At 41.4% G+C, this 25,616-nt stretch overlaps 1 protein-coding gene across 5 annotated transcripts in view; it reads right to left on the bottom strand.

Annotated features, from left to right (window-relative positions):
• Window positions 1–384: 384 nt before the first annotated feature.
• GANC (glucosidase alpha, neutral C) overlaps window positions 385–25,616 on the bottom strand; it is a 71,068-nt gene continuing 45,836 nt past the window's right edge. For all 5 annotated transcript variants that reach the window (XM_061430883.1, XM_061430885.1, XM_061430884.1 and 2 more), the window contains 8 exons: window positions 25,350–25,593; window positions 21,642–21,706; window positions 19,894–19,970; window positions 17,293–17,367; window positions 13,532–13,645; window positions 12,192–12,304; window positions 9,593–9,696; window positions 385–8,986 (listed from right to left, as the gene is read on the bottom strand). In XM_061430883.1, the coding sequence (XP_061286867.1) occupies window positions 8,877–8,986; window positions 9,593–9,696; window positions 12,192–12,304; window positions 13,532–13,645; window positions 17,293–17,367; window positions 19,894–19,970; window positions 21,642–21,706; window positions 25,350–25,593 (902 nt within the window). In that variant the 3' untranslated portion in view covers window positions 385–8,876. The remainder of the gene's footprint in view (window positions 8,987–9,592; window positions 9,697–12,191; window positions 12,305–13,531; window positions 13,646–17,292; window positions 17,368–19,893; window positions 19,971–21,641; window positions 21,707–25,349; window positions 25,594–25,616) is intronic.

Genomic DNA, 25,616 nt, shown 5'->3' with positions numbered 1-25,616 from the left:
TCACCCTCAGATGAAGGTGAAGTCTCAGATGAAGACTTCACCTAAGCCTATAGAAGGCTCTTAATAAACACATGTTGCATATCTGTTGAATGAAACTTCTCTGTGTGAGAAGAAATTTCTTCTGCTTCTTATTGCTTTGCCAATGCAATTAAAGTATCTTGGCTGATTTGCCCCTGGGGGAGGAGCGTCTCCAGGCCACACACAGTTGATCTTTCTTTCCTCAACTGTCTAAGCCAGCTCCATCTGTGGGTAATGAAGACAGGTGTGTGATGGAGATCAGCCTCTTGTCATAGCAGGATGGGAATATCAAACGCACAGAGTGCAAGGTGGAATTCAGTTTGCTTTACCAATGGTTGTGGATAAAACCCCTATCAGATCAGCAGGTCCAGACTCAAGGTTTATTCATCTACACAGCTGTAGAAACTCAGGCTCTCATTAAGAAATCCAATCTGAGCCCACAAACAAAAGCAGACAATGAGCATGTAAACAGCTGCAAATTTCAATTCCTAGAAGCCTCTTCAAGAATGAAGAAAGAAAAAAGAATGAAGGACTAGTTTTTATAACACATTTCAGCCTAAGTTATGCAGTATCTGTGGCTGGAATGACTCCTGTTACACCAACAAGGCAGTTAATGATTGTGTATCCCTGTCTCCCACCAACATTTAACTCAACACTGTCGGAATTAATGAATTCGTTTATAATTAGAACACTTACCACTCATTACATGCCTACTGTGAGCTAGCTACTTCATATAGTTTTTAAAACTTTTAAATTAATTTTAGACATACAAAAGGATTGCAAAGACAGCACAGAGTTCCCAAATGCCCTTCAATAGCCACCCTTAATGTTTATACCTTATATAACCACAGTACAATGATCAAAACTCAGAAATGAATGTTGGTAAGGTACTATTAATTGAACTACAAGATATGTTTAGATTTTTTTCAGTGTTCCCACTATGCAGTTTTTTTTTTTTTTCCCCCTTCTTTTGCAGAATCTGATCTGCATTGCATTTAATTGTTGCGTCTCCTTGGTGTCCTCCAATCCCCGACAGTTCCAATCTCTCCTGAACTTGGCACTTTTGAAGTGTACTTGTCAGGTATGTTGCAGAACGTCCCTGACTTGAATTTGTCTGATTTTCATGTGATTAGACTGAGGTTATGGTTTGGGGGGAAGAATATCACAGAGGTTATATGCCCTTCTCATCAGCAGCAGCATCAAATCAGACGTGGGGGTACTTAATATTGATGTATTTTATTACTGGTGATATCAACCTTGATTACTTGGCAAAGGTGGTATCTACCAGGTTTCTCCAAAGTTACTATTTTTTTCCTTTCATACACATGGAATACTTTGAGTCTGTACACAACCTTGCAGGTTTGATAAATCCCATTTTAGAGGTGAGAAAACTTGTGCTATCTACTGTATTTTTAGTTAAGTCATGGGAAAGTCACAGAATTTTAGAGATTATTTCTTTTCTTGAAAAAAGAGGAAACCCAGGCCTAGAGAGATTAAATGACATGGCCAAGATCACCCTGCCAGTTCGCTACAGAACCAAGCTAGATCCTGGGTCTCCTGATAATCAGTGAAAGAGTAAATGCAAAACTAAGACTCCAATAACTGCATTAGGCATAAGATCGCTGGATTCCTGTATATAAATAGGGCTTCCCTTCTCCTACCTCTGATGGGAGTGGAATCTAACACCATCAGCCGTGCTGAAAACAACTGTTGAGAAGCAGCTGTCTGACTCTGGCTTGGCCTTGCTCCGACACTGCAGTCTTTAGCAAGTCTGGTCATAAGACAGGCAGATCTGATATCAAATGCCAATGTCTCCTTTATTTCTGCTAGAATGCCAGTTATACGGCCTCCATTGTCTATGGTTAAGACTGTAATGTTTCCAGGAGAGTTGCTGATGGCTTTCTATCCCCTAGGCTGAGAAGTTATTTTAGTCTAGAGTGCCACCTCCCTCCCACCCCTGGAATTATGCTGGGCATTCAGAGGATGTGATAGATGGAAATCTTAAAAGCAGAGTGGAAAGTTTGATATTGCCATAGCAGTTTCATTACTGAGAAGGCTTTTAGGTAAGATGGTCAATTATGAGCTAAAAGCCATTAAACTCCAAATATTTAAGTGTTTTGACTGTGTTTCTGCTATCATTATGATACACTGATACTAAAAGGGATGTGAAAAAGTGAAGGAATTCTGCACACAGACCAAACTCCAGAATTCCCTATGGCTATTCCCTATATATCTGATAGGCCAATCTCAGTTAACCAGGATGTAAGGTTCCTTGGTCAGCCCTTGCAGTCAGACAAGACCTCTGTGGGGAGACACATATAAAAGCTCAGAGAGTGCTGCCACAGCATTGGCAGGGGGGCAGGGTGGGGGCAGTCAGGGTCTCCTGGCCTGGTGCTCTGAGTGTGGTATTTGTGTTCCCTGAAGTAGAGGACTTGGCCTGGCTGGCATTTCTCAAGTGAGGAACAGCTCATCTGATGATCTGAAGAGGTCTGCTGCATCAGAAATAAACGTATTTTCTTGTACTAGAGTTCATTCTTTTTAATTTTTTAAATTGAAGTAAATAGTTGATTACAGTGTTGTGTTAGTTTCAGGTATACACAAAGTGATTCAGACATGTATGTGTGTGTGTGTGTGTGTGTGTGTGTATATTCTTTTTCAGATTCTTTCCTGTTACAGGTTTTTAACAAGATATGTAATATGGTTCTCTGTGCTATACAGTAGGTGCTTGTTGTTTATTATATATATAGTAATGGGCATCTGTTAATTTCAAACTCCTAATTTACCCCTCACCCCCCTTTTCCCTTTGGTAACCATAAGTTTGTTTTCTAAGTCTACGGGCCTACTTCTGTTTTGTAAATAAACTAATTTCTTTCATTTTTTAAAATTCCACACATAAATGATATCATATGATATTTGTCTTTCTTGAGTTACTTGCCTTAGAGTTTGATAATCTCCAGTTCTGTCCATGTTGTTGCAAATGGCATTATTTACTTCTTTTTTTATGGCTGGGTAATATTCCATTGTATAAATGTACTATATCTTCTTTATCCATTCCTCTGTTGATGGACATTTAGGTTACTTCCATGTCTTGGCTATTGTAAACAGTGCTGCTATGAGCATTGGGGTGCACGTATGTTTTCTAATTATGTTTTCATCCTTTATGGATACATGGATACATGCTCAGAAGCTGGATTACCATATCCATTTTTAATTTGCATACTTTAACCCAACAATTCCACTTCAGATAAATCAGATAAATTGCTTAGAGCTACTAATTGCAATGTGGTTTATACTGCTGAAAACCAGAAAAATGGATACGGTAATTCCATTTTTAGTGTTTTAAAGAACTTCCATACTGTTCTCCACAGTGGTCTGGAGTTCATTCTTCTTTTTTTATTTTTGGCTGTGCTGGGTCTTCACTGCCGTGCACAGGCTTTCTCCAGTTGCAGTGAGCAGGGGTTACTCTCTAGCTGCAGTGCGAGGGCTTCTCGTTGTGGTGGCTTCTCTCATTGAGGAGCACAGCTCTAGGCTCAGTGGTTGTGGTGCGTGGGCTTAGTTGCCCTGTGGCATGTGGAATCTTCCCAGACCAAGGATAGAACCTGTGTCCCCCACATTGGCTGGCAGATTCTTCACCACTGAACCACCAGGGAAATCCCTGGAGTTCATTCTTAACCCCATTTTTCATCCTATTTTACATGCCACACCTTATAACCCTTTACAATAATAGAAACCAAACTTTTTACAGCTACTGGATACTATGGAGATATGGCTCAGCATCTTTGTTTTTAAAACTTTGCTTTGAAATAGTTTAAAACTTACAGGCATGTTGAAAATATAGTATAAGAAGTTCCTGTACATGGTTCATCCAGATTCTTCGTTGTAACATTTTTAACACATTTTGCTGATTTTCTCTCTGTTTTTCTCATACATACATAAATTATATTCTGAGCCATTTTAGAGTAAGTTAGAGCTATGAGGGCCCATTACCCTTTAATATTCAATACTTCCATGTGTTTCCTAAAACAAGGAAATTCTTCTATATAATCATGGTGCAATTCTCAAAATTAGGAAAATTACCATGTAATCAAAATATCCCATTCAAATTTTTCCAACTGTCCTAGTAATTTCCTTTTTAGTTCCAGGAGAGAACACATTTAGTGTCATGTCTCTCTATTTCCTCCTTCAATCTGAAACAGTTCTGAGAGAGCTGTTTTTTATGTCCTTCTCACTCTGCACAGTATAGGATGGTACCTCAAATTTTGGTTTATTATTTACTTAAATGAAGTCACTCAGTAGACATTTTATCCAGAACATACTTCTATGTTGATATATATAGGTTGTTATTTTAATGGTTGCATAACACTCCACTGTATGAAAGGGTTATATTTAACCAATCTCCTGTTAAAGGACATTCAGTTTATTTCTGGTTTTCAACAGTACAAAACACATTGCAATTAGTAGCTCTGAGCAATTTATCTGAAGTGGAATTGTTGGGTTAAAGTATGCAAATTAAAAATTTTGATGCTATTGCCAGATTGCCATCCTGAAAGATTATACTTATTCTAATTATTCTAATGATGCATGAGAATGCCTAGCTCCTATGCCAATGTCAGTTTCATCTTAATCTTGGCCAGTCAGGCAGCCCTTATTGAATTTATTTAAATATTAATAGGGCTGAACATCAGTCAGTTCAGTTCAGTTGCTCAGTCGTGTCCGACTCTTCTCGACCCCATGAATCACAGCACGCCAGGCCTCCCTGTCCATCACCAACTCCTGGAGTTCACTCAGACTCACGTCCATCGAGTCAGTGATTCCATCCAGCCATCTCATCCTCTGTCGTCCCCTTCTCCTCCTGCCCCCGATCCCTCCCAGCATCAGAGTTTTTTCCAATGAGTCAATATTTCATACTTATTTTGCCTGTTTCGATTTCTTCTGTGAATTACCTTTGCCCATATTGCTTTTGAGCAGTTCCTGTTTTTAAACTGATTTGTCAGCTCATTTCAGGGCATTTAAGTCTTAAAGGAAAGACATATTACACACTCATTTTAGAGTTTTGTTTGAATCACTCCTGAAATGATTCTACTTTATTACATTAAATCCAGTTTCCTGAGAAAGCATATCCAGAATCAGCCACAACAAGGTAACTGAACACTGTAGATCAACCTGGCCCCAAGTTGGTCAAAGCTCTCTGGACCTTAGCATCAGAAAAAGGAGATGGGGAAAGTGTGACAAGCGATTAAGAGCAGAGAACATTCGAGAACACCCAGGCTGTATTTTTCTCCATTCAATGTGTCTAGTTAAACCTTTCAGTATAGTTCTGGGTCAAGACAGAGAAGTTCCTCACTAACTTACTCTACAGTTCTTGTTACATTCCTTGTTTCCAAAATATTTTAAATGAATAGACATGTAATATATATTGATCTGAAGATAGGTCTTGATTATTCAGCTTTCAGTTCAGTTCAGTCACTCAGTCATGTCCAACTCTTTGCGACCCCATGAATTGCAGCATGCCAGGCCTCCCTGTCCATCACCAACTCCCGGAGTTCACCCAAACTCATGTCCATCGAGTCAGTGCTGCCATCCAGCCATCTCATCCTCTGTCGTCCCTTTCTCCTCCTGCCCCCAATCTCTCCCAGCATCAGAGTCTTTTCCAATGAGTCAACTCTTCGCATGAGGTGGCCAAACTATTGGAGTTTCAGCTTTAGCATCAGTCTTTCCAATGAATACCCAGGACTGATCTCCTTTAGAATGGACTGGTTGGATCTCCTTGCAATCCAAGGGACTCTCAAGAGTCTTCTCCAACACCACACTTCAAAAGCATCAATTCTTCGGCGCTCAGCTTTTTCTTCATAGTCCAATTCTCACATCCATACATGACCACTGGAAAAACCATAGCCTTGACAAGCCGACCTTTGTTGGCAAAGTAATGTCTCTGCTTTTCAATATGCTATCTAGGTTGGTCATAACTTTCCTTCCAAGGAGTAAGTATCTTTTAATTTCATGGCTGCAGTCACCATCTGCAGTGATTTTGGAGCCCCCAAAAATAAAGTCTGACACTGTTTCCACTGTTTCCCTATTTCCCATTAAATGCTATTAAAAACCATCATTTATATTAGATAAGAACATTCAGCTTTCAGGTTCATTTCAGTTCAGTCACTCAGTCGTGTCTAACTGTTTATGACCCCATGGACTGCAGCACACCAGGCTTCCTTGTCCATCACCAACTCCTGGAACTTGCTCAAATTCATGTCCATTGAGTCAGTGATGCCATCCAACCATCTCATCCTCTGTCGTCTCCTTCTCCTTCTGTCTTCAATTTTGTCCAGAATCAGGGTCTTTTCCAATTAGGTTGGCAGGGAAATCTGAAGTTGGGAAATAAAACTTCAGCCGATGGAGATTTCTTCCTTTCTCCTTAATTGTAAAACTTGCAGAAATAGGAACAAAGAATCTGCATATGTCTATGTTACTTACATATAGTGCAAAGTTCAACTGATACAATGAAATGTGTCTACCAGGAAATGCACAACATTTACTATATCTGGAGGGAAGAGTCCTATGTCTTAAAAGTCAAGCAGAAACAAGTATATTCAATTCTCAATTTTTAATCAATCCATCAGTCAGCCAATCATTACTAAAAGTCAAGTATAAGGGTGCTCTGGCAGATATAAGAGAAATATAACATGATCTTGGAGAACATGCCATCTAATAGGGAAACAAGACAGACGAACCTGAAACACTGAGGGGCCATCCAAGAGAATGTTCATCCGACTGCATGTTATGTAGAAGTGGGGCTGCCTGTCAGAGGAGGGCAAAATCACTGCTTGTGGTAAAGGGGAGTTGTGGGTGTTAGGGAGTTAGAAAGGCTCTATGGGGAAGTGGGATTTGAGTTGTGCCTGGACAGATGGTAGGATCTGCATACATAGTGGGCAGGCAGTAGATATTGGGTCCAGGGAACAGAAGGCACTGGGGTGGCAGTTGGCAAGTTACTAAGTGGAGGATGCCTGATAAACAAGTGTGTATGTTGAGGAGGGCTAGGATACGAGGCTGCCCCAGCAGATGCTGTAGCCGCAGGGAGTCCCTGGGGACCTCCCAAGGGGCTGCTGTGGTGTAGTGCTCCAGCGCATGCCGAGCTGCGCTGGGATCTGAGTCAAATGCAAAATGTGGTATATTGATCCTATCCTTATTTAAAATTGTGATATTTGTTCATCATGGATTTTTTTCTTTTAGTGTTGATTTTTAAAATATTGCATTAAAGTATTATTTATTTTGATTACTGTGAATTTGGGCATCCCCGTATATTTTCTGTCCCAGGCAAGTGTCTCACTTACCTCACCCTCAGTCTAGTCCCATGTTCTTATTCTGAAGTTTGATGGTGGGTATTTATGTTATTAATTTAAATTACAGTTTACTCATGTTACAAATAATCTTTGGGTAGTAGACAGTATTTAATAAAACCGATATTAAGAGATTAGAATTTTAAGAAGATTAATTTGGAACTTTGGAGACCCAAAAAACATGACAAGTAAAAGACTCCCTTTGTGTTTTTGATTCAGTCTCTTACTTTAGTTCACTCAGTCATGACCGACTCTTTGCGACCCCATAGACTACAGCATGCCAGGCTTCCCTGTCCATCGCCAACTCCTAGAGCTTGCTCAAACTCATGTCCATCAAGTCGGTGATGCCATCCAACCATCTCATCCTCTGATGTCCCCTTCTCCTCCTGCCTTCAATCTTTCCGAGCATCAGAGTCTTTTTCAGTGAATCAGTTCTTCGCATTAGGCGGCCAAAGTATTGGAGCTTCAGCATCAGTCCTTCCAATGGATATTCAGGACTGATTTCCTTTAGGATTGACTGGTTTGATCTTCTTGCAGTCCAAGGGACTCTCAAGAGCCTTCTTCAACAGCGTAGTTCAGAAGCATCAATTCTTCAGCGCTCAGCTTTCTTTGTGGTCCAACTCTCCCCACTTGTGATCCAAGTCATCCATACATGACTACTGGAAAAACCATAGCTTTGACTAGACAGACCTTTGTTGGCAAAGTAATGTCTCTGCTTTTTAATATGCTGTCTAGGTTGGTCATAACTTTTTTTTCAAGAAACAAGCATCTTTTAATTGCATGGCTGCAGTCACCATCTGCAGTGATTTTGGAGCCCAAGAAAATAAAGTCTATGACTGTTTCCATTGTTTTCCCATCTATTTGCCATGAAATGATGGGACCAGATGCCATGATCTTAGTTTTCTGAATATTGAGTTTTAAGCCAGCTTTTCAGTCTGTAAGGTAGAGTAACTCCCTGTTGCTGCAGTACATACAGTGCAAGTAGAAAAGGGCTGCCTTGCCCATGTCTAAGTGGGTAAAAGAGATCTGTGGGGGGAGGTGGTTACCAGAGGCCACTGTCCACTTCGAGAGAGACCTTGAGCAGCTCAGCTGCTGGAGCTGGAGTGGCTTGGCCACATGGACTGAGACGAGCTTTCACAAATGGGCCACAAGGCGGCCTTGGCCCACCTGTCACTTAAAACAAACTCACCCAGCTGTGCTCAAAGAGAAGCTCCCCACTGGGCCACAGCACATACCCCAGGCCATGGCCCAGGGAGCAACGCGAGGTCTGTGAATGCTATAAATGTCTCTGGGCCACTTCCATGTCGAAGTGGTGTGTGACACCAAGAGTATGATTCCCAGCACGTCTAAGAATGTAACATCTGAAAAATCTGAAATCTACTGTTCACTAATAAACTGTGACTAATGAAAGCTGACTTTAAGCCAGAGAAGTCAATTAGCACGTGGCACAAATCGCATAAAAGGCCCCAGGGAAGGCGGAGAGGCGCCGCTGCTCCTGGCTCTGCCACCAGGTGCACTGCTCCGTCACTGGACGCGCACCTTCCAGTCCGCACCAATGTTCAGCGAGAGCGTCTCCAGCTTTAGGGTGGATGTTGTGGCATGGTACGTAAAAGCCACAGGCTGAGCGCTGCCATCTAGAGATCCAAACAGTAAAAGGGAAAGTCTGTTGACTATCCAGGAAAGAAATGTCTTTTCTTTGAATTTAAAAAGTTTCTGTCTCTGTCATAAAATCTTATATTCCATATAGGAGAATCCAAATTAATACCACTTATACTCCTGGACTTCCATGAATTTTTAAAACATGAAGCACTCCAGTGTTTTGAGTAAAAGACTGAATGAAAAGAAACTGTAAGGAGCAAAGTGATTTGTCCAGCAAATTCAGTAGGTTGAAAAAAGATATATCCTGTCCCAGGTCCTTTAAGAAAGTCAATAAATATCAGTAGGATTCCCTACGACTTTAGATACCTACAGTTTAAACCAAATATTCAAAAAAGCTACAATATTATTTCAAGCCTCACATGATTTCCCTCAGGAAAATATTAACAGCTTACAATGAGCAGAAAGACAGTTGATGAAGAAAGAAGCAGGATGGCTTCGTTCCCTCTAGATACTAATATATTTGACTCTTGCCAGAAAGAGCAGAGTCCACTTGGCTAAGCACATTACATCAGTTTTAGACTAACCATCTCTTCATGTCAAATACTTCTATGCTTATAGAACCAAGTGGCCTGTTTCCTTACCAGCTGAGTGGGCAGTCACAGAAGATGGCTGCTTCTTGAGGCCTAGGACCAAGATCTGCTCCACCACACACTTGCTGGGATAATGACCCCTCTCGTCAGCACAACTGGAATAGATACAACAAATGACATTAGGAAAAGGAGAGGAACAGGGGTTTGGACTGGCTACCAGATCACCATCCCCTCCCATCCTTCATGCCTATGGAGGCATGAAACATATAGCTGTCACATTTACTAGGATGAAGAGATGGAAAAAGACGACTCTATATGCAAAGACAAGCCAACCAATGCACACGTGCTCAGTCATGTCTGACTCTCTGCAACTCCATGAACCGTAGACCACCAGGCTCCTCTGTCCATGGAATTTTCCAGGCAAGAATAGTGAAACAGGTTGCCATTTCCTACTCCAGGAGATCTTCCTGACCCAGGGATCAAACCCACATCTCCTGTGTCATGGCAGGAGGATTGTTTACCACTGAGTCATCTGGGAAGCCCAAGCTAACCAGCAGTCTTCCTTTAACAAACCATTTGGAGGGACATCACTTAAGGACACTGAAGTCCCAAATGTGACTTGGCTGCTGCAATCAAATTGCAAGAAATCAGATCCTTAATGAATGTTTGAACAGATAAATAAATGGGATTAATAGGAATTTATACTGAATTCTTTTTCATTTTTCAGAGAAGGAAGGAAAGGAAGATGAAGACAATAAGGAAGGGATGTTCATAAGAGTGATTGAAAAGTACTCCCGGGGGCTCCAGAGCAAAGTGCCAACATGAGTGGCTCCTGAATTTCTCTTTTCCAACAGATGCACTGAAAATAAAGCTATACATGGAACAATTCTCTATGAGAGAAACCAGAAAACTAGCTGAGTGACTCCTGCACATTGGGTGACTGAGAAAATACCCACATCAAAACAAGCAGGAAAGGCTGAAACACACTTCCCATATAACCCCTACCCCTGGCATGTTTGCGTGCTAAGTCACTTCAGTTGTATCTGACTCTTTGTGACCCTATGGACTGTAGGCTCCAGGCTCCTCTGTCCATGGGGATTCTCCAGGCAAGAAAACTGGAGTGAGTTGCCATGCCCTCCTCCAGGGAATCTTTTCAACCCAGGGAATGAACCTGCATCTCCTGTGACTCCAGCACTACAGGTGGATTCTTTACCGCTGAGCTACCAGGGAAGCCCACCCCTGGCATAGTCCCGTACAATTGGGAAGGAATTTGCAACTCCTAGCTTCTCCAGGAAAAGTAAAAGGTTTGGATCACACTTCCAGTGTCCATCCTTTCAAGGCTCCCACCTGGAGAGATAGGCCCTCAAATCACCTCCCTCTGAGAGCCAACGAAGTTAATTACAGCAAATAAAGAAGCAGTTGTTAATAGGCAGTGTGGCTATCCCCCCAGGGCTCAGTGCAGAGGGAGCAGGCAAAAATATCCATCTCCCAGGTTCTTCCCGGAAAGGATCTAACTGCATACTTTCCCAGCTACTGCCTGAAGGTTCTAATCAGCCTGTATATAGGTGATGACTAAAATATGCCCCTTGGGATACGGATGGGTCTCAGCATATCCTTAACTACTGGCAGTCACTAAAACAAACATGGCAGTGTGGATAATCACAAAGGTCTGGAAGCTATAAGGAGCTCAGGACAGGCTGATCAATGAGGATCATCTCCTACATGAGGCCAGTCTGTAAAGACTGGAAGACATGGCTGTCTTATCTAATGTGAGAAACACCACCAGGAGTCAAGGCAGATGAAACAGGAGAATATGTTCCTAACAAAAGAACATGATTAATCTATAGAAACTGACCTTATTGAAATAGAGATAAATTGTTTACCTGATAGATAGTTCAAACCAATGGTCATAAGGATGCTCACCAAGTTCAAAGAGCAGTGCATGAACAAAATGAGAATTTCAATACATATGGAAAATATTAAAAAGTACCTAACAAAACACAGACCTGAACAGTACAAGAAGTGGACTGAAATATTCAACAAAGTGATGAATGGCATCACTTATATGAGGAATGCAAAAAAAAAGAAAAAAAGGAAAAAAGAGTTGAACTCATAGAAACAGAGTAAAATGGTGGTTTCTAGGGGGTGAGGGGTGGGAGAAGTAGGGAGAGGCTGGTAGAAGAGTACAGACTTTCAGTTATAAGATGAAGAAGGTTTGAGAATCAAATATCCAACATGGCAAATACAGTTGATAATCCTGTATTGCATAACTGAAATTTGCTAAGAGAGTAGAACTTGTGTTCTCATCAAAAGCTGGAAAAAAAAAGGTTAAACATGTGAGGTGATGGACGTGTTAATTAACTTGATGAGGGGAATACTTCCACAATGTATACATTTATCAAGTCATCACACCGTATACTTTAAATATACTACAACTGTATTTGTATACTATACTTGTATATTTATATTAAAATTTTATTTCTATATCATACATTAATCAATCTCGAAGAAAAGAAGATGAAAAATACAAATGGCCTTCATTATTAATTTTTAAAAATAGTACCTTAAAACATTAGCTGTGCATTTAAGGATAGCAAATGGATAGCATAATTTATTTATGAAAGCACATGGCTCTTTCAGCTGCCATTACCTGTTGGTCAAAACACCTGAGGAAAATGAAAACTTCCTGTGCAAGAATTGCTTCTGGTGGAGGTATTGGAAAGAATGCCCATCATCGAGATAGAATTCACCCATGGCAGAACCCTGGAGAGTGGAATCACAGAGAGTATGCTCATGTAATAGTTTTCTTGGAAAAGACTGTCCCTCCCTAAAGGAAATAACTGATTACAAAATCTGTGAAAAATTATGTTGAACAACTGCTTAATATTAAAGCTGTACAAAGTCATCATAAACTATATAAACACTCAGTACCCATTTGTGAAATAATATGAATAAGGAAGTCACACAAGAGGAGGCAAAGAGAGTTAGGCTTTGTTGAAAGAGATTTAAACTGTGAAGTATGGTCAGTGGCATAGGTGATTTCAAAAATACTGCCCTAAAATGTGACAACAGGTCAAGAAATGTTCACCCAGTGAAACTGAAGTTAAAAGGAAAAAGAATATAATAGATGAGATTAGCTATCTTTAGAAGAACCTCCATTTGGAGAATGGTGCCTACTTCCTACTGTCTTTTGGTAGGAGGATCCCTTTTGCATGTCAGACAATGTCACAGCACTCCATATGGCAGTTCCCTGTTACTGACAATGCTTCATGAGCTATGGACCTCAAGTCTCTTGCAATTTATTCCATGGCCTCCCATGGGCCCAAGGCCCATAGTTTGACCCAAGAATACATGCTTAAAAGAAATGGATGGAAGAGAAAAATGTAAGAAAAAGAAAGTGAATTATAACATTTGCTTAAGAGTGAGGATTTGTGTCTGGCACTGTATTTTGGCAAACGGTTAGGAGAGGAATCTGCCATAGGCCTCATTCAGCTCAAAAGATATCCTCAAAAGAACAGATCAATTCTGGATCCTTCCAGACCTTACTCTAGGAGATTGTAGTTGTTTGAGCCATCCAATGAGAATGAAAGTTGTTGTGTGTGGGACTGCGTCCCTGGAATGTTGCATAGACACAGGACCCTTTTACCGGAGACTGAGAGTCAGGGCTAATCCACATGGCAGGCTGCTATGGCCCAATGAGCTTTCAGCCCAGTGGTGATCAATGCCAAGCTGCAGAGCACGAAGGGTCACAGTACCCTAGAGGAAATTTCTATCATTTCTAGTTCTCAGAGTTCCCTGAAGAACAATTCCAGGAAAGTTAGATAAGTTGGACAATGATGCAGAAATGATTCAAATTTTTGATTTCTAGACAAACATCAGAACCACCTATCCCATAGATGGGCTTCACCACTTTTATACACTCAAAGCTACCACTGTAAAGAGACAGAGTCATAACAAACAAGAGGTGTAAAAGTAATATTTTTCAAGTACCTTAGTGCTTAGAGCGACTCGGAGTCCATATGGGGAATTAGTCATGAAGCCTGTGGATCTTCCTATAGTGGTCTTTATTGGTACCACACTTCCACCACGTTGAAACACTGGTATCTACAATAGGAGAATACTCTCAGAGGAGGATTCATATAAGGCGATTTCAAAGTAGGCTTTTAAAATATTTCATTATACATTCTTTTTTCAAAAATGTTATTTAGTTAGTTTTGGCTGTGCTGGGTCTTTGTTGCTGCGCTTGGGCTCTCTCTAGTTGCACTGAACACAGACCACTCTCTAGCTGTGGTGCGCACGCTTCTCATTGCAGTGGCTTCTCTTGTTGAGGAGCACAGGCTCCAGAGTGCATGGGTTCAGTAGCTGTGGTGCATAGGCTTAGTCGCCCTGTGACATGTGGAATCTTCCCAGAGCAGGGATGGAACCCATGTCTTCTGAACTGGCAGGTGGATTCTTAACCACTGGACTGCCAGGAAAGTCCCATTATACATTCTTTATAATGCAGACTCTAAAGCAAAATAAATTTGTGAACACAAATTCATTAGTATAGGGGAAAATATCTTTATATAGGGTTCTGTACTCTCCTTGGCTTCAGGCATCCATTTGGGGTCTTGGAACATATCCCTCATGGGGAAGGGGGTATTCTTTTCTCCCAGCTTGTAGCTTACCACAGGCCCTGGCATTAAAAGGAAAAGAGTTCAAATATTAAAAATGGTTCATTTAAAAAATTATTAGGGAAAACTTCTCACCCTCCATCCACTTATTATCTATTCTGACTATCCTATAGGTAGCCTTTCCTGCTTTGTATTTTTAATTTTCCTGTCAATATAACAAACAAGTTTATTTTTAGGACCCTGCTAAAGAGGGGATTTTTATGTCTATGCAAGCAGGCCCAGATATACATGTGTATACGTTCATAAAAGATGGTGGTTTCTTGGTTTGGGATATACAACTGTTGTCCCTACTTTAGCCTATACACTTCTTGGTCCCTGCTTCCCTGCATCACTAGGATGACTGGCTCAATTCTGAGGGTGAATCTGTGAAATCTCTGTTATAGAACCTGCAAAGGGCACTTGGTGTGACTCTGACGACAGAGCTGTAGGCATGGGTCTTCTGGAATAGCACTCCTGGCAAGGACAATCCAGTAGGTTCCGTGCCTCCCAGTGTAGTCCTCTCTTAGGAAGCTCCCTGGATCACATGAGGGCTTATACTTTGCTTTGAGTAAGCTGCCAGTGGGGAGAAGAGCTAGAATACAGTAGGCACCCCCTTCCTCCACCTGGGATATGTTCCCAGATCCCCAGTGGATGCCTGAGACCGAGGAGAGTTCTGAACCCTATATAATGATACCTTCCCCTATACTAATGGGTGGGTAGCATACACAGCTTGGATCTGCTGGACCGAGGGATGAGTCATGTCCTGGGCAGGATGAAGCAGGATGGCACAAGATTTCATCATGCTCCTCAGGGTAGCATGCAGTTTAAAACTTATGAATTATTTCTGGAATTTTCCATTTAGTATTTCTGGACCACAGTTAATACTTTGGGGCCGCAGTTGACTGAAGGTAACTGAAACTGAGGAACATGAAGCCTCGGATAAGGGGGACTGCTGTATACAGAAAGTTGTCAGTGAGGGTGGAGTAGGCAAGATGTCCACCGTCTGCTTGACTCGCAGCAAGAAGTAAAAGCACATTTACTTCCCCACCTGCATCAGTCAATTTCTTCTTCTTTTATTTTCCTTCAAAGAATGATGCAGTAAGTTAATACGGATAGGCCCTGGAGTGGAAGTCCAATTGACCTGGGGTCTTATCTCAGTTCTTATCTCAGTTCACAATTTAGCTGAAACCCTGAACAAGTAATTTAACTTCTCTGAACCTCCCTGTCTTCACCTGTAAGCATGAGGGATTCAAGAAGATGAATGTTAAGGTCTATTCTAGATCTGAAAGTTGGCATCTGAAATCATTTTCTCTATGTGAACGTGAACATGTTAGTCGCTCAGTCATGTCTGGCTCTTTTTGACTCCATGGACTATAGCCTGCCAAGCTGCTTTGTTCATGGGATTTTCCAGGCAAGAATACTGGAGTGGGTTGCCATTCCCTTCTCCAAGGGACCTTCCTGACCCAGGAATTGAATCCAGGTCTCCTGGGTGGATTCTATACCATGTGAGCTACCAGGGAAGCCCTATTTTCTCTATAATGGAGTTCATATTGCTGCTGAGAATTTAAAAAAATAACATACATCTATTTAAAAATTTTCACACTACTTCAAGTCTCTGGTAGTGGCTGTGATTCAGTTGCAGGAACAAACTTCCCTTCAGAAATGCACCCTGGGGGACTTCCCTGGTGGTCCAGTGGTTAAAAATCCACCTTGCAATACAGGGGACTCAGGTTCCATCCCTGGTCGGGGAACTAAGATCCCACATCATGCAGGACAAGTAAGTCTGCACACTACAACTAGATAGTCTGTGCACCGCAACTAAAGATCCCACATGACACAGTGAAGACCCTGCGTGCTGCAGCCAAGACCTGATACACCCAAATAAATAACAAATGAGTTAATTTTTAAAAAAGGAAATGCAGCCTGCATGGGCCGCTCTGGGTCTAACATCATAACTCATAGCCTCCCCTTGGGCCTAGAGGTCCAACTAGAAACTCATGTGTCCTGACTTGGTGCTGTAGAGGCCATACTGTATGGTACGTGTGCTATCACTGTGTTTACTCCCTGTTGTCAGTGTGATTCTTTTTCTTAGACACACAAAGGTAAATAAATGTGGAAGAACTGTGTCTTCAGTGTTCCAAACTGTGAACTCAGAGTACATGTTATTTTTATACTCTTTTTTTTCCCTTCCCATTTTGGCAGTTTTATTGATAAAAATTCACATGTCATACAATTCATCCATTTACAGTGTACAATTGAATGGTTTTTAGTATATTCAGAATCATGCAACCATCAGCATAATCAATTAAAAATCACCCCCCAAAAGAAACCCTGTACCCTTTAATGGTCACTCGCCATTGCTCCCCAAACCCTCTCCCTGCCTTCAGTTCTGTGCTGTATGCTGTGCTTAGTTGCTCAGTTGGGCCCAACTTTTTGTGACCATATGGACTGTAGCCCTCCAGGCTCCTCTGTCCTTGGGGATTCTCCAGGCAAGAACACTAGAGTGGGTTGCCATGCCCTCCTCCAGGGGATCTTCCCAATCCAGGGAATCTTCCCAACCCAGGAATTGACCCAGGTCTCCCAAATTGCAGGCGGATTCTTCACCGTCTGAACCACCAGGGAACCCCTCTACTAATCTACATTCAGTCTCCATGTGTATATGTTACTATACACTGACGTCCTTGGCTCTTTCTATGAAGGCACGTGTTATGAACTGAATGTGTCCCCACAAAATTCACAGAGTGAAGCCCTAAGCCCCTGTGTGACTGTATTTGGAGACCTTTACAGAGGTAATTAAGATTAAATGAAGTCATAGGAGTGGGGCCCTGATCCAAACGAGTAGTGTCATAAGAGACAAGACGAGCACACGCTCCCTCTACCATAAGAGGATGCATCAAGAAAGTGTCTGTCTCCATGCCAGGAAGAAATCCTCCCCAGGACCCGAACTGGTTGGCCCCTTGATCTGGGGCTTCCAGCCTCCAGACTGTGAGAAATTAACTTTCTATTGTTGAAGCCAGTCAGTCTATGGTATTTTGTCATGGCAGCCTGAGTAAACTAATCAGCACAATAGGTAAAAATAACAGTCTGAAAATAGCTTACAGTGTCCAAGGTTACTGGGATCTTTACTGTACACGCTCCTTTCCAGTGAGCAAATGTCTTAGAGTCATACCAAATCTGAAAAGAAATAGACCTTAGTGAAAAAATGTGTATAAGCACATTTTTCTCATGATTTCATCATTTAATAAAACATCCATTTAGTTGGATTTCAAATAACCAGAAAGCTAAAATAAGTATAATTAACAAAAAATTAAGTATAATTTAAAAAATCTTGAATAGAAGTTCGAGAGAACATATGCTTTTAAGAAAATCCCAAAGGACTAACTAACCTAGTACTGAGATGGATTAAGCTGAGTTAAAAGGCCATTCATTTTTCCATCCATCCATCCAAAAGTTATTTACTGAACAACTTACCATGTGCCCAGCATTGCTGGGTACACACAAGTGAACAGAAAGACCTAGAACCTGCCCTCATGGATTTTATAGTTCAACTGGCTTATAAAAATGTAATGATCTTATAGTGAAAAAGATGATGGAAGAGAGAAAACAACAAAACAGAAAAGCACACAGCAAGCAAATAAATTACAAATGAGGCAGGAGAAAAGGAAGTATCTGACAGGGAAACAGACCTTAGAGAAAAACAAATGGAAATTTGGATTACTAATACAGCGTCATTTTTTAAAAACAGAGTACAATTCAGGGACGAGGTTCAAACTCTTATCTGAGATGCCCATCGAGGGGGTTTACTTGCTAAAGTGCCAAAAAGCTCCTGCCAAAGTAATTTGATGGGATAAATCCTTAAGATACTATCTTAAGGATGAAAAGAAAACCTTTTTCTCTCTTCTAGTCCAGTGTAATTTCTGGCAGCCACAGTTCACCTCCTGGGATTATCAGAGGCTGTATAAAGCTGGGATGTTGAATCTGTCACTGTCCTGCCATCACTGGGAGAGGGCTGTGCCCTGACAATTGTCAGCTGCAGTGAACTCTCAATTCAACTGCATCAGTCCTACCTTGTCATGAAGTATTATCTTTGGCTGGATTCAGTTGCCTAATGTATTGTCAAGGATTTCTGTGTCTATGTTTACAAGGGATAATCCCTTAGCTATCTTTCCTTGTAATGTCTTCCTTTGGTGAATTCTAGTAGCTCAAGATAAAAAGTTGGTGGGAGTGAAAGGTTAAAAAAAAAAAAGGATTCAAACAAGATTTGGGCATTACCCATCAACCATTTCCAGTCTGACTGAAATGAGAGGCATAGGGTGTGTGGTAACATAATCAAAGATTCCCAGCCTAAGAAGGGTACAACTGGTACAAAACACCATGTAGATGAGACCCAGAGCTTAGTTACTGAGCTCCTCACCCAGCAAGTACTTACAGATGGCCTATTATGTGCCACATGCCTGTCTAGATGCGAGGGATACATTAACAGATAGGCCATTAATGCGAGGTCATTAACAGATAAAAATCATGGCCTTCAAAAAGCTAACATTTTAATGGGAGAGATAAATAATAAACAAAACATAAAAGTAAATTTTAGGATGTTTAAAATGGCATGTTCTACAGAGACAAATAAAGGATGCAGGAGAACTGGATAGTACCAGGGGCAGTGGGAGTGGTTTGTAATCTTAAAGAGGGTGTCAGAGAAGGCCTCCCCAAGAAAGAGACTTGCAGGAGAGGGATGTGCTGTACAGAACACGGGAAGGTGACGGCCAGGCTGTGAGATAGCTCTCTGCCCATTGTGGTACTTTACTAGCTAATCAGCAAGAAGCAGCGGCTCTCCTACCCAGGCTTTGGGAAGATGTAGCGAGAGAAACAATTACAGAACATTCCTGGAAACAGGAGTGTTGAAAGAATAGGCTACATAGTCATAACAGTGTGATTGAAATGATAATAGGTCATTAATAGAAACTGTGGCAAAGTCAGACAGGGAGCTAGCTCCTCTTAATGGGAGCCTGCACTTAGAATTAATTTAAGAAACTCTTAGCAGAAATGCTTGGCAAGCCATTTCATTTAGCTGTTGTAATATTTAACCTTTTTCTCAGGTTTCTGCTTTGCAGGGGAACCTTTGTAAAGAGCCCCCACCTTCAGAACTACAAATTCCTAGAGAAACCAAGCAGAAAGAACATCATTCATGGGCTTTCTGTAGAAAAGCCTGGTTATTGTCATATCAGTGATGACAGGTGTAGTGGGCTGGATGGTGGCCCTTCAAAAAGATGTATTTGCTTCCTAATCCCTTATCTTTATGGGAACAGATTTGACTAAATTGAGGATCTTAAGGTAAGGAGATTATCTGGATTTATTTAGATAGGCTCTAAATATCATCACAAGTGTCTTGTAAGAGACAGATGGTTAGAGGAGACACAGACACACACAGTGAAAATGGAGGCATAGACTGAAGCGAGGCGGGTACAAGCCAAGAAATGCCAAGAGCGTAGGCACAGCCCCCGGAAGCGGAGAGCGTGGAGAGTGGCATGGCACAGCCTCTCCCTCAGAACCTCCAGGAAGAACCAACTCTGCCCACACCAAGATTTTGGACTTCAAGCCTCCAGTACTGTGACAGCATAAGGTTTTGTCGTTTTAAGCCACCAAGTTCGAAAGGAAGACATACACACGTAAGGTATGCAGGTGTTTGTTGTTTACTGTTACCTCACTTGACCCTGGCAGAAACACATCAACAACAGTAGCTTTTGGTTCTGTGACTGGATGAACCAATAAAGCACCTCCTGAAAAGTGGAGAAGAAATAAAGTTGAATATCATTATGAGAGGTCTGAAAACATCCCTTCTCCTTAAATTTTTTTTTAAATTTAAATTTATTTATTTGTAATTGGAGGATAATTGCTTTATGTTATTATGTTGGTCTCTGCCACATATCAACATGCATGAGCCTTAGGTATACATATGTCCCTTCCTTTCTGAACCTGTCTCCCACATCCTACCTTCCATCCCATCCCACCCCTCTAGGTTGTCACAGAGCACCGGATTTGAGCTTCCTGTGTCATACAGCAAATTTCTACTGGCTATGTAATTTTACATATGGTAATGTATAGATTTCAATGCTGCTCTCTTAATTGAGTGCTTTTGTGGTTTCAAAGACCACTCAACTGAACTTCTTAAAGGCAGAGATCCTGGTGAGTTGAGCCAATGATTCCTCAGGGAGATGTATTGTGAGTTAGAAAGAGGACAGGTGATCAGAGGTGACTGTATCATTGCCTATCATTAATGCACTTACGGTGTATTAGGATTACAGCAGGGACCCTGACATAGGCCAGCACAGTCTCACTTTGTGCACAGCTGTGGTATGAAAGCACCATTTCACTTCTCCAAGTGCTTCACTGTTTGCTATATGTGACTTTAAATGTAGTGAGTCTACAACTGTGACCCAGAGGTGTGGTCTGCACAGATATTCAGGCCCTCTTTCTTGGGCAGGTATCATCAGGAAAACTATAATTCCCTTAAAGGAAATCTGGATTATTAATTTTGTTTTGATCTTGGCACTAGCATATGTAAAATTCATCCAATTACAAATTCACTATTTAATTCAACAAATATTCATTGAATTCTGCTGAGGACCAGGCACTGTGCTAGGCTCGAGGAATGTAGCTTCAAATTGGACAGACACGGTCCCTGCCCTCATCAAGTTTACAGTCAAAACCAGATATTAAACAAGTAATTACAAATTAATTAGAGCTAAGACAAATAGTAAACTGGTAAAAGTACAAAATGGAATGAAAATTATGTATTAAGAGGGACTGATTTTGACTAAGGCAGGTCGAATTAGATATTAGGAAGCAATTTTGATGAGGAAAATTTTCTCTAAGGAAGTAGTAGCTTTTTAACTTGAGACGCAAGGATGAGTGGAGACCTAAAGAGATAGGTTTTTTACATTTTGGGGGTTCTACTCTTTAGAAACAGAATTCACCTTTTGGGCAACTCTCTGCCAAACCTGGCCTCTTGAACACATTACCCAAATGATAAACTTTCCTGTTCCAAATATGATTAACCCAACCAAAAACAAACAAACAACCCCAGTCCTGTTTTGCATATGAAATAAGCTCTTCTGGGTCGTTACAAAGATAACCGTCTGGTTTACTTTTTTCGACTTCCCTTCCCTGTGGTGGTATCTTAAGGCTTAGAGGTGGTCCCTGAACAAGAATTCCAAACGGCATTCACAAACGCAATGGGTTTATATGACGTTAACATGCTATGAGAAGCACTACATGACGAAAGAATAGAGTTGGGATCCCACCAATACACGAAAAATCTTGGTGATGAAATTTCTTTTCTTTTTGGCTTTCTTGAGACTAGGGACTTTTTAGTGTTCCTATACTAGAAAATATAATAAAAACATAATTATAGTATTTCTCAGAAGTAAAATTAATCCAGAAATGCTCACCCAGCATGTATTCATCTTCCACACTAAAAGTCTCTAATTCATTAGGGAACTCTACCCACAGAGGCCTGGGGAAAAGAAAAAAGAAATTTCTTACTTCAACATCATTAGATTTTTTTTTTATAATTCAATCATTCATATTTTCAGTTTTATAACTATTCAAAGGAAATTGGAAAAAGTCAAGACTCTTTTCATATGAGTCAAGATTTTATGAGCACTGGTTATGATTATTGTTGTTTTTTAGTTGCTAAGTCTTGTTCAACTCTTTGCAGCTCCATGGGCTATAGCCCATCGGGCTCCTCTGTCCATGGGATTTCTCAGGCAAGAATACTGGATGGGTTGCATTCCCTTCTTCAGCGGATCTTCTAGACCCAGGGATCGAACCCAGTCTCTTACATCCCCTGCACTGGCAGGTGGGTTCTTTATCATTAGCACCAACTGGGATCCCCTTGTTATGATTACTATATACTTTTCTTGTATGAAAGAGCTGTCTGTTAGCTTAAATGGTCCAATTAAAGCTTGAGAATTCTAGTACCCAAAACTTCTTGTTCTCATTGTTGAGCACTAAATTACTCTGACAGGCATAATCAGAACTTTGCCCAAGTCCAAATGCCTAATATGTTTGGTGTAAAACAAACTAAATGTTTTTTTAATTAATTTATTTTTAATTGAAGGATAACTGCTTAACTGTATTGTGTTCAGTTCAGTTCAGTCACTCAGTCGTGTCCGAGTATTCACGACCCCATGGACCACAGCACACCAGGCCTCCCTGTCCATCACCAACTCCTGGAGTTTACTCAAACTCATCTCCATTGAGTCGGCGATGCCATCCAATCATCACATCCTCTATCGTCCCCTTCTCCTCCTGCCTTCAATCCTTCCCAGCATCAGGGTCTTTTCCAATGAGTCAGCTCTTCGCATCAGGTGGCCAAAGAATTGGAGTTTCAACATCAATATCAGTCCTTCCAATGAACACCCAGGACTGATCTCCTTTAGAATGGACTGGGTGGATGTCCCTGCAGTCCAAGGGACTCTCAAGAGTCTTCTCCAACACCACAGTTCAAAAGCATCAGTTCTTCGGTGCTCAGCTTTCTTTACAGTCCAATTCTCACATCCATACATGACTACTGGAAAAACCATAGCCTTGACTAGATGGACCTTTGTTGGCAAAGTAATGTCTCTGCTTTTGAATATGCTATCTAGGTTGGTCATAACTTTCCTTCCAAGGAGTAAGTGTCTTTTAATTTCATGGCTGCAGCCACCATCTGCAGTGACTTTGGAGCCTCAAAAAATAAAGTCAGCTACTGTTTCCACTGTTTCCCCATCTATTTGCCATGAAGTGATGGGACCAGACACCATGATCTTTGTTTTCTGAATGTTGAGCTTTAAGCCAACTTTTTCACTCTCCTCTTTCACTTTCATCAAGAGGCTCTTTAGTTCTTCTTCACTTTCTGTATTGTGTTGGTCTCTACCAAACTTAAATGTTGGTAAAACTGAATTTTATAATGTAGAATCTGTGCCATTTTTTAATTGTTACTGCTTTTCATGCATCCTTAATCATTATGTAAGTGAAAAGAATTGGTTTTTCTTATTTTCAAGTTGGCAACATTTTTGGAGGTTTCAGAAACTTGTGTGGTGTTTGGGTTTTGTTTTATTGTTACTGTTGTACACAGCTAAGTAGGAGGCATTTGGGCTTATTAAAATCACAAAACTTTCAATATCTCTGGATATTAACTTCATGGTTCTAACGTTGCTTTCAATTTCATGAGGGAAAGATACTTTTTAATAAGAGAAACATTTTCATTTTATTCACTAGCCTTTGTAATAATCTACTTCTTTGTTATTAAATAGTAATGAAGCATCTAAACTTGGCTGGTGTCTAAAATCACCAGGAAAACTTCCAACAAACATAGATCTCTGGAACTTAACCAAGGGACTCATAATAGGTTTGGAGGTCTAGCCTGGGAATCTATTTTTAAAAAAGCTCCCCAGGTGATTCTGATCTGAGTCAGGCTGAGGAACTGCTGATCTATAGGTCTTGATGTACTACATGTGTCTCTGTGTGTACTGGTCTCTAACCCGGAAAGATGGCATTCACATCTTGCCTTCAAAATAGAATCAGAATATAATTTATACACCAGGAAAAGCCCTAAGGGTAAGAGAGAGCTAAGACTGGCAGAATAAGTTGTTCTTCATGAGAGAAGGCTTGTGGGTGTGGGGGATGAAAAAGCTACTTTCCTCTATCCTTCTAGGTTTTTCTGACTGGTCTAAGAATTAAGTTGACAAGACAGAGTTTAACAAGAGAAAATCAAATTTAATGATGTATAAACAGGAGCTCCATAAAAATATACTGCCTAAAGACAAGATAGGCAATTGGGGCTGATATAACACCTGAGAGAAGGAGAAGTGAGTGAAGTTTGGGACTTCAAAGGGGAGGAAGGAAACTTCACCTGGCAGTCCAGTGGTTAAGACTCTGTGCTTCCCCTGCAGGGGGCACGGGTTCTGTCCCTGGTCTGGGAACTAAGATCCCATATGCCTCATGGTGCAGCCAAAAAAAAAAAAAAGATAAAAAACCAAAAGTGAGGCAAGATATTCACTTGGAGATGGAAAAAGAAATGTTTGATAAACATTTGTGGGGCCATGCAAAGACAATGGGACACAGAGAAGACTTTAGTTCCCAGCGTCCTCTTACTATGCTTAGCTCATATTCCTTATAGGTATCTCTGGTGATAATGTACTTCCTGGACCAAGCTCTTTATCTAAATTCTTATAGGCATTTAAGGAGGAGGTTAAAAAGAAAGACTTCCTGAGCCTTCTGTATGTTTAAAAACAATCAGCTCCTAAGAATCCTCAAGCCGAAAAGACACAGTTTGGGGTGGCATGTTTTGTTTCCCTACAGAGGTTAAAAACTAGATGAACTGAAGTACAAAGTCACTTTATCTTTTCTTTCTCTTCCTTCCTTCTTTCTTTCTTCCTTCTATTTCTGCTGCTGCTGCTGCTAAGTCGCTTCAGTCGTGTTTGACTCTGTGCAACCCCATAGACTGCAGCCCACCAGGCTCCCACGTCCCTGGGATTCTCCAGGCAAGAACACTGGAGTGGGTTGCCATTTCCTTCTCCAGTGCGTGAAAGTGAAAAGTGAAAGTGAAGTCGCCCAGTCGTGTCCGACTCCTAGCGACCCCATGAACTGCAGCCCACCAGGCTCCTCCATCCTTGGGATTTTCCAGGCAAGAGCACTGGAGTGGGGTGCCATTGCCTTCTCCCCTTCTATTTCTATCTCCTACTAAATATTATGGGTTTCCCTGGTGGCTTGGATGGTAAAGAATCTGCCTGGAGTGCAGGAGACCCAGGTTCAATCCCTGGGTTGGGAAGATCCCCTGGCGAATGGAATGGCTACCCCACTCCAGTATTCTTGCCTGGAAAATTTCATGGACAGAAGCTACTATTCAAAGGTTACAAAGAGTTGGACACGACTGAGCGACTAACACTAACCAAATATTAATGCTTCAATCACCAAATAGCAGGAGATCTAGTTTTTATCTTCTGTGACCTCTACTGCCTGACCCTGCTCACAGTTGGTGCTCAATAACCTGACTGACACTTGGTTAAACACCTGGCTTTTCTTTTGCAATCACTGTAATAACTCCATTGCCAGTGGCTGAGGGGGTCTTCTGGTAGAGACTGGTTACTGGGGTGGTGGTGAAGCCTGTTTACCTCATGACAGGTTGAGAAGCCACGTGTGCAGAGTAGAACAGAGAATACCAGTAGGGCAGGAGGGTGTAGCGCTCTCTGATGGCTTCTCGGATGAGCCGGGTGTGCTCCTCCCCAAAGAGCCAGGGCTCCCGTCGCTTGGTGTTCATGGTGGCATGGCCACGGAAGAAGGGCTGGTAGGCTCCTGCCTGGTACCACCGCACTAGCAGCTCTGCCTCTGGATCCCCGATGAAGCCACCTACATCCGCTGATTAGTCAGTAAAGAAAGGC

This window comes from Bos javanicus, chromosome 10 (assembly GCF_032452875.1).
Source record: "Bos javanicus breed banteng chromosome 10, ARS-OSU_banteng_1.0, whole genome shotgun sequence".
In the NCBI taxonomy this organism is placed as follows: Eukaryota; Metazoa; Chordata; class Mammalia; order Artiodactyla; family Bovidae; genus Bos; species Bos javanicus.
This window is presented reverse-complemented; position numbering and strand designations above follow the sequence as displayed.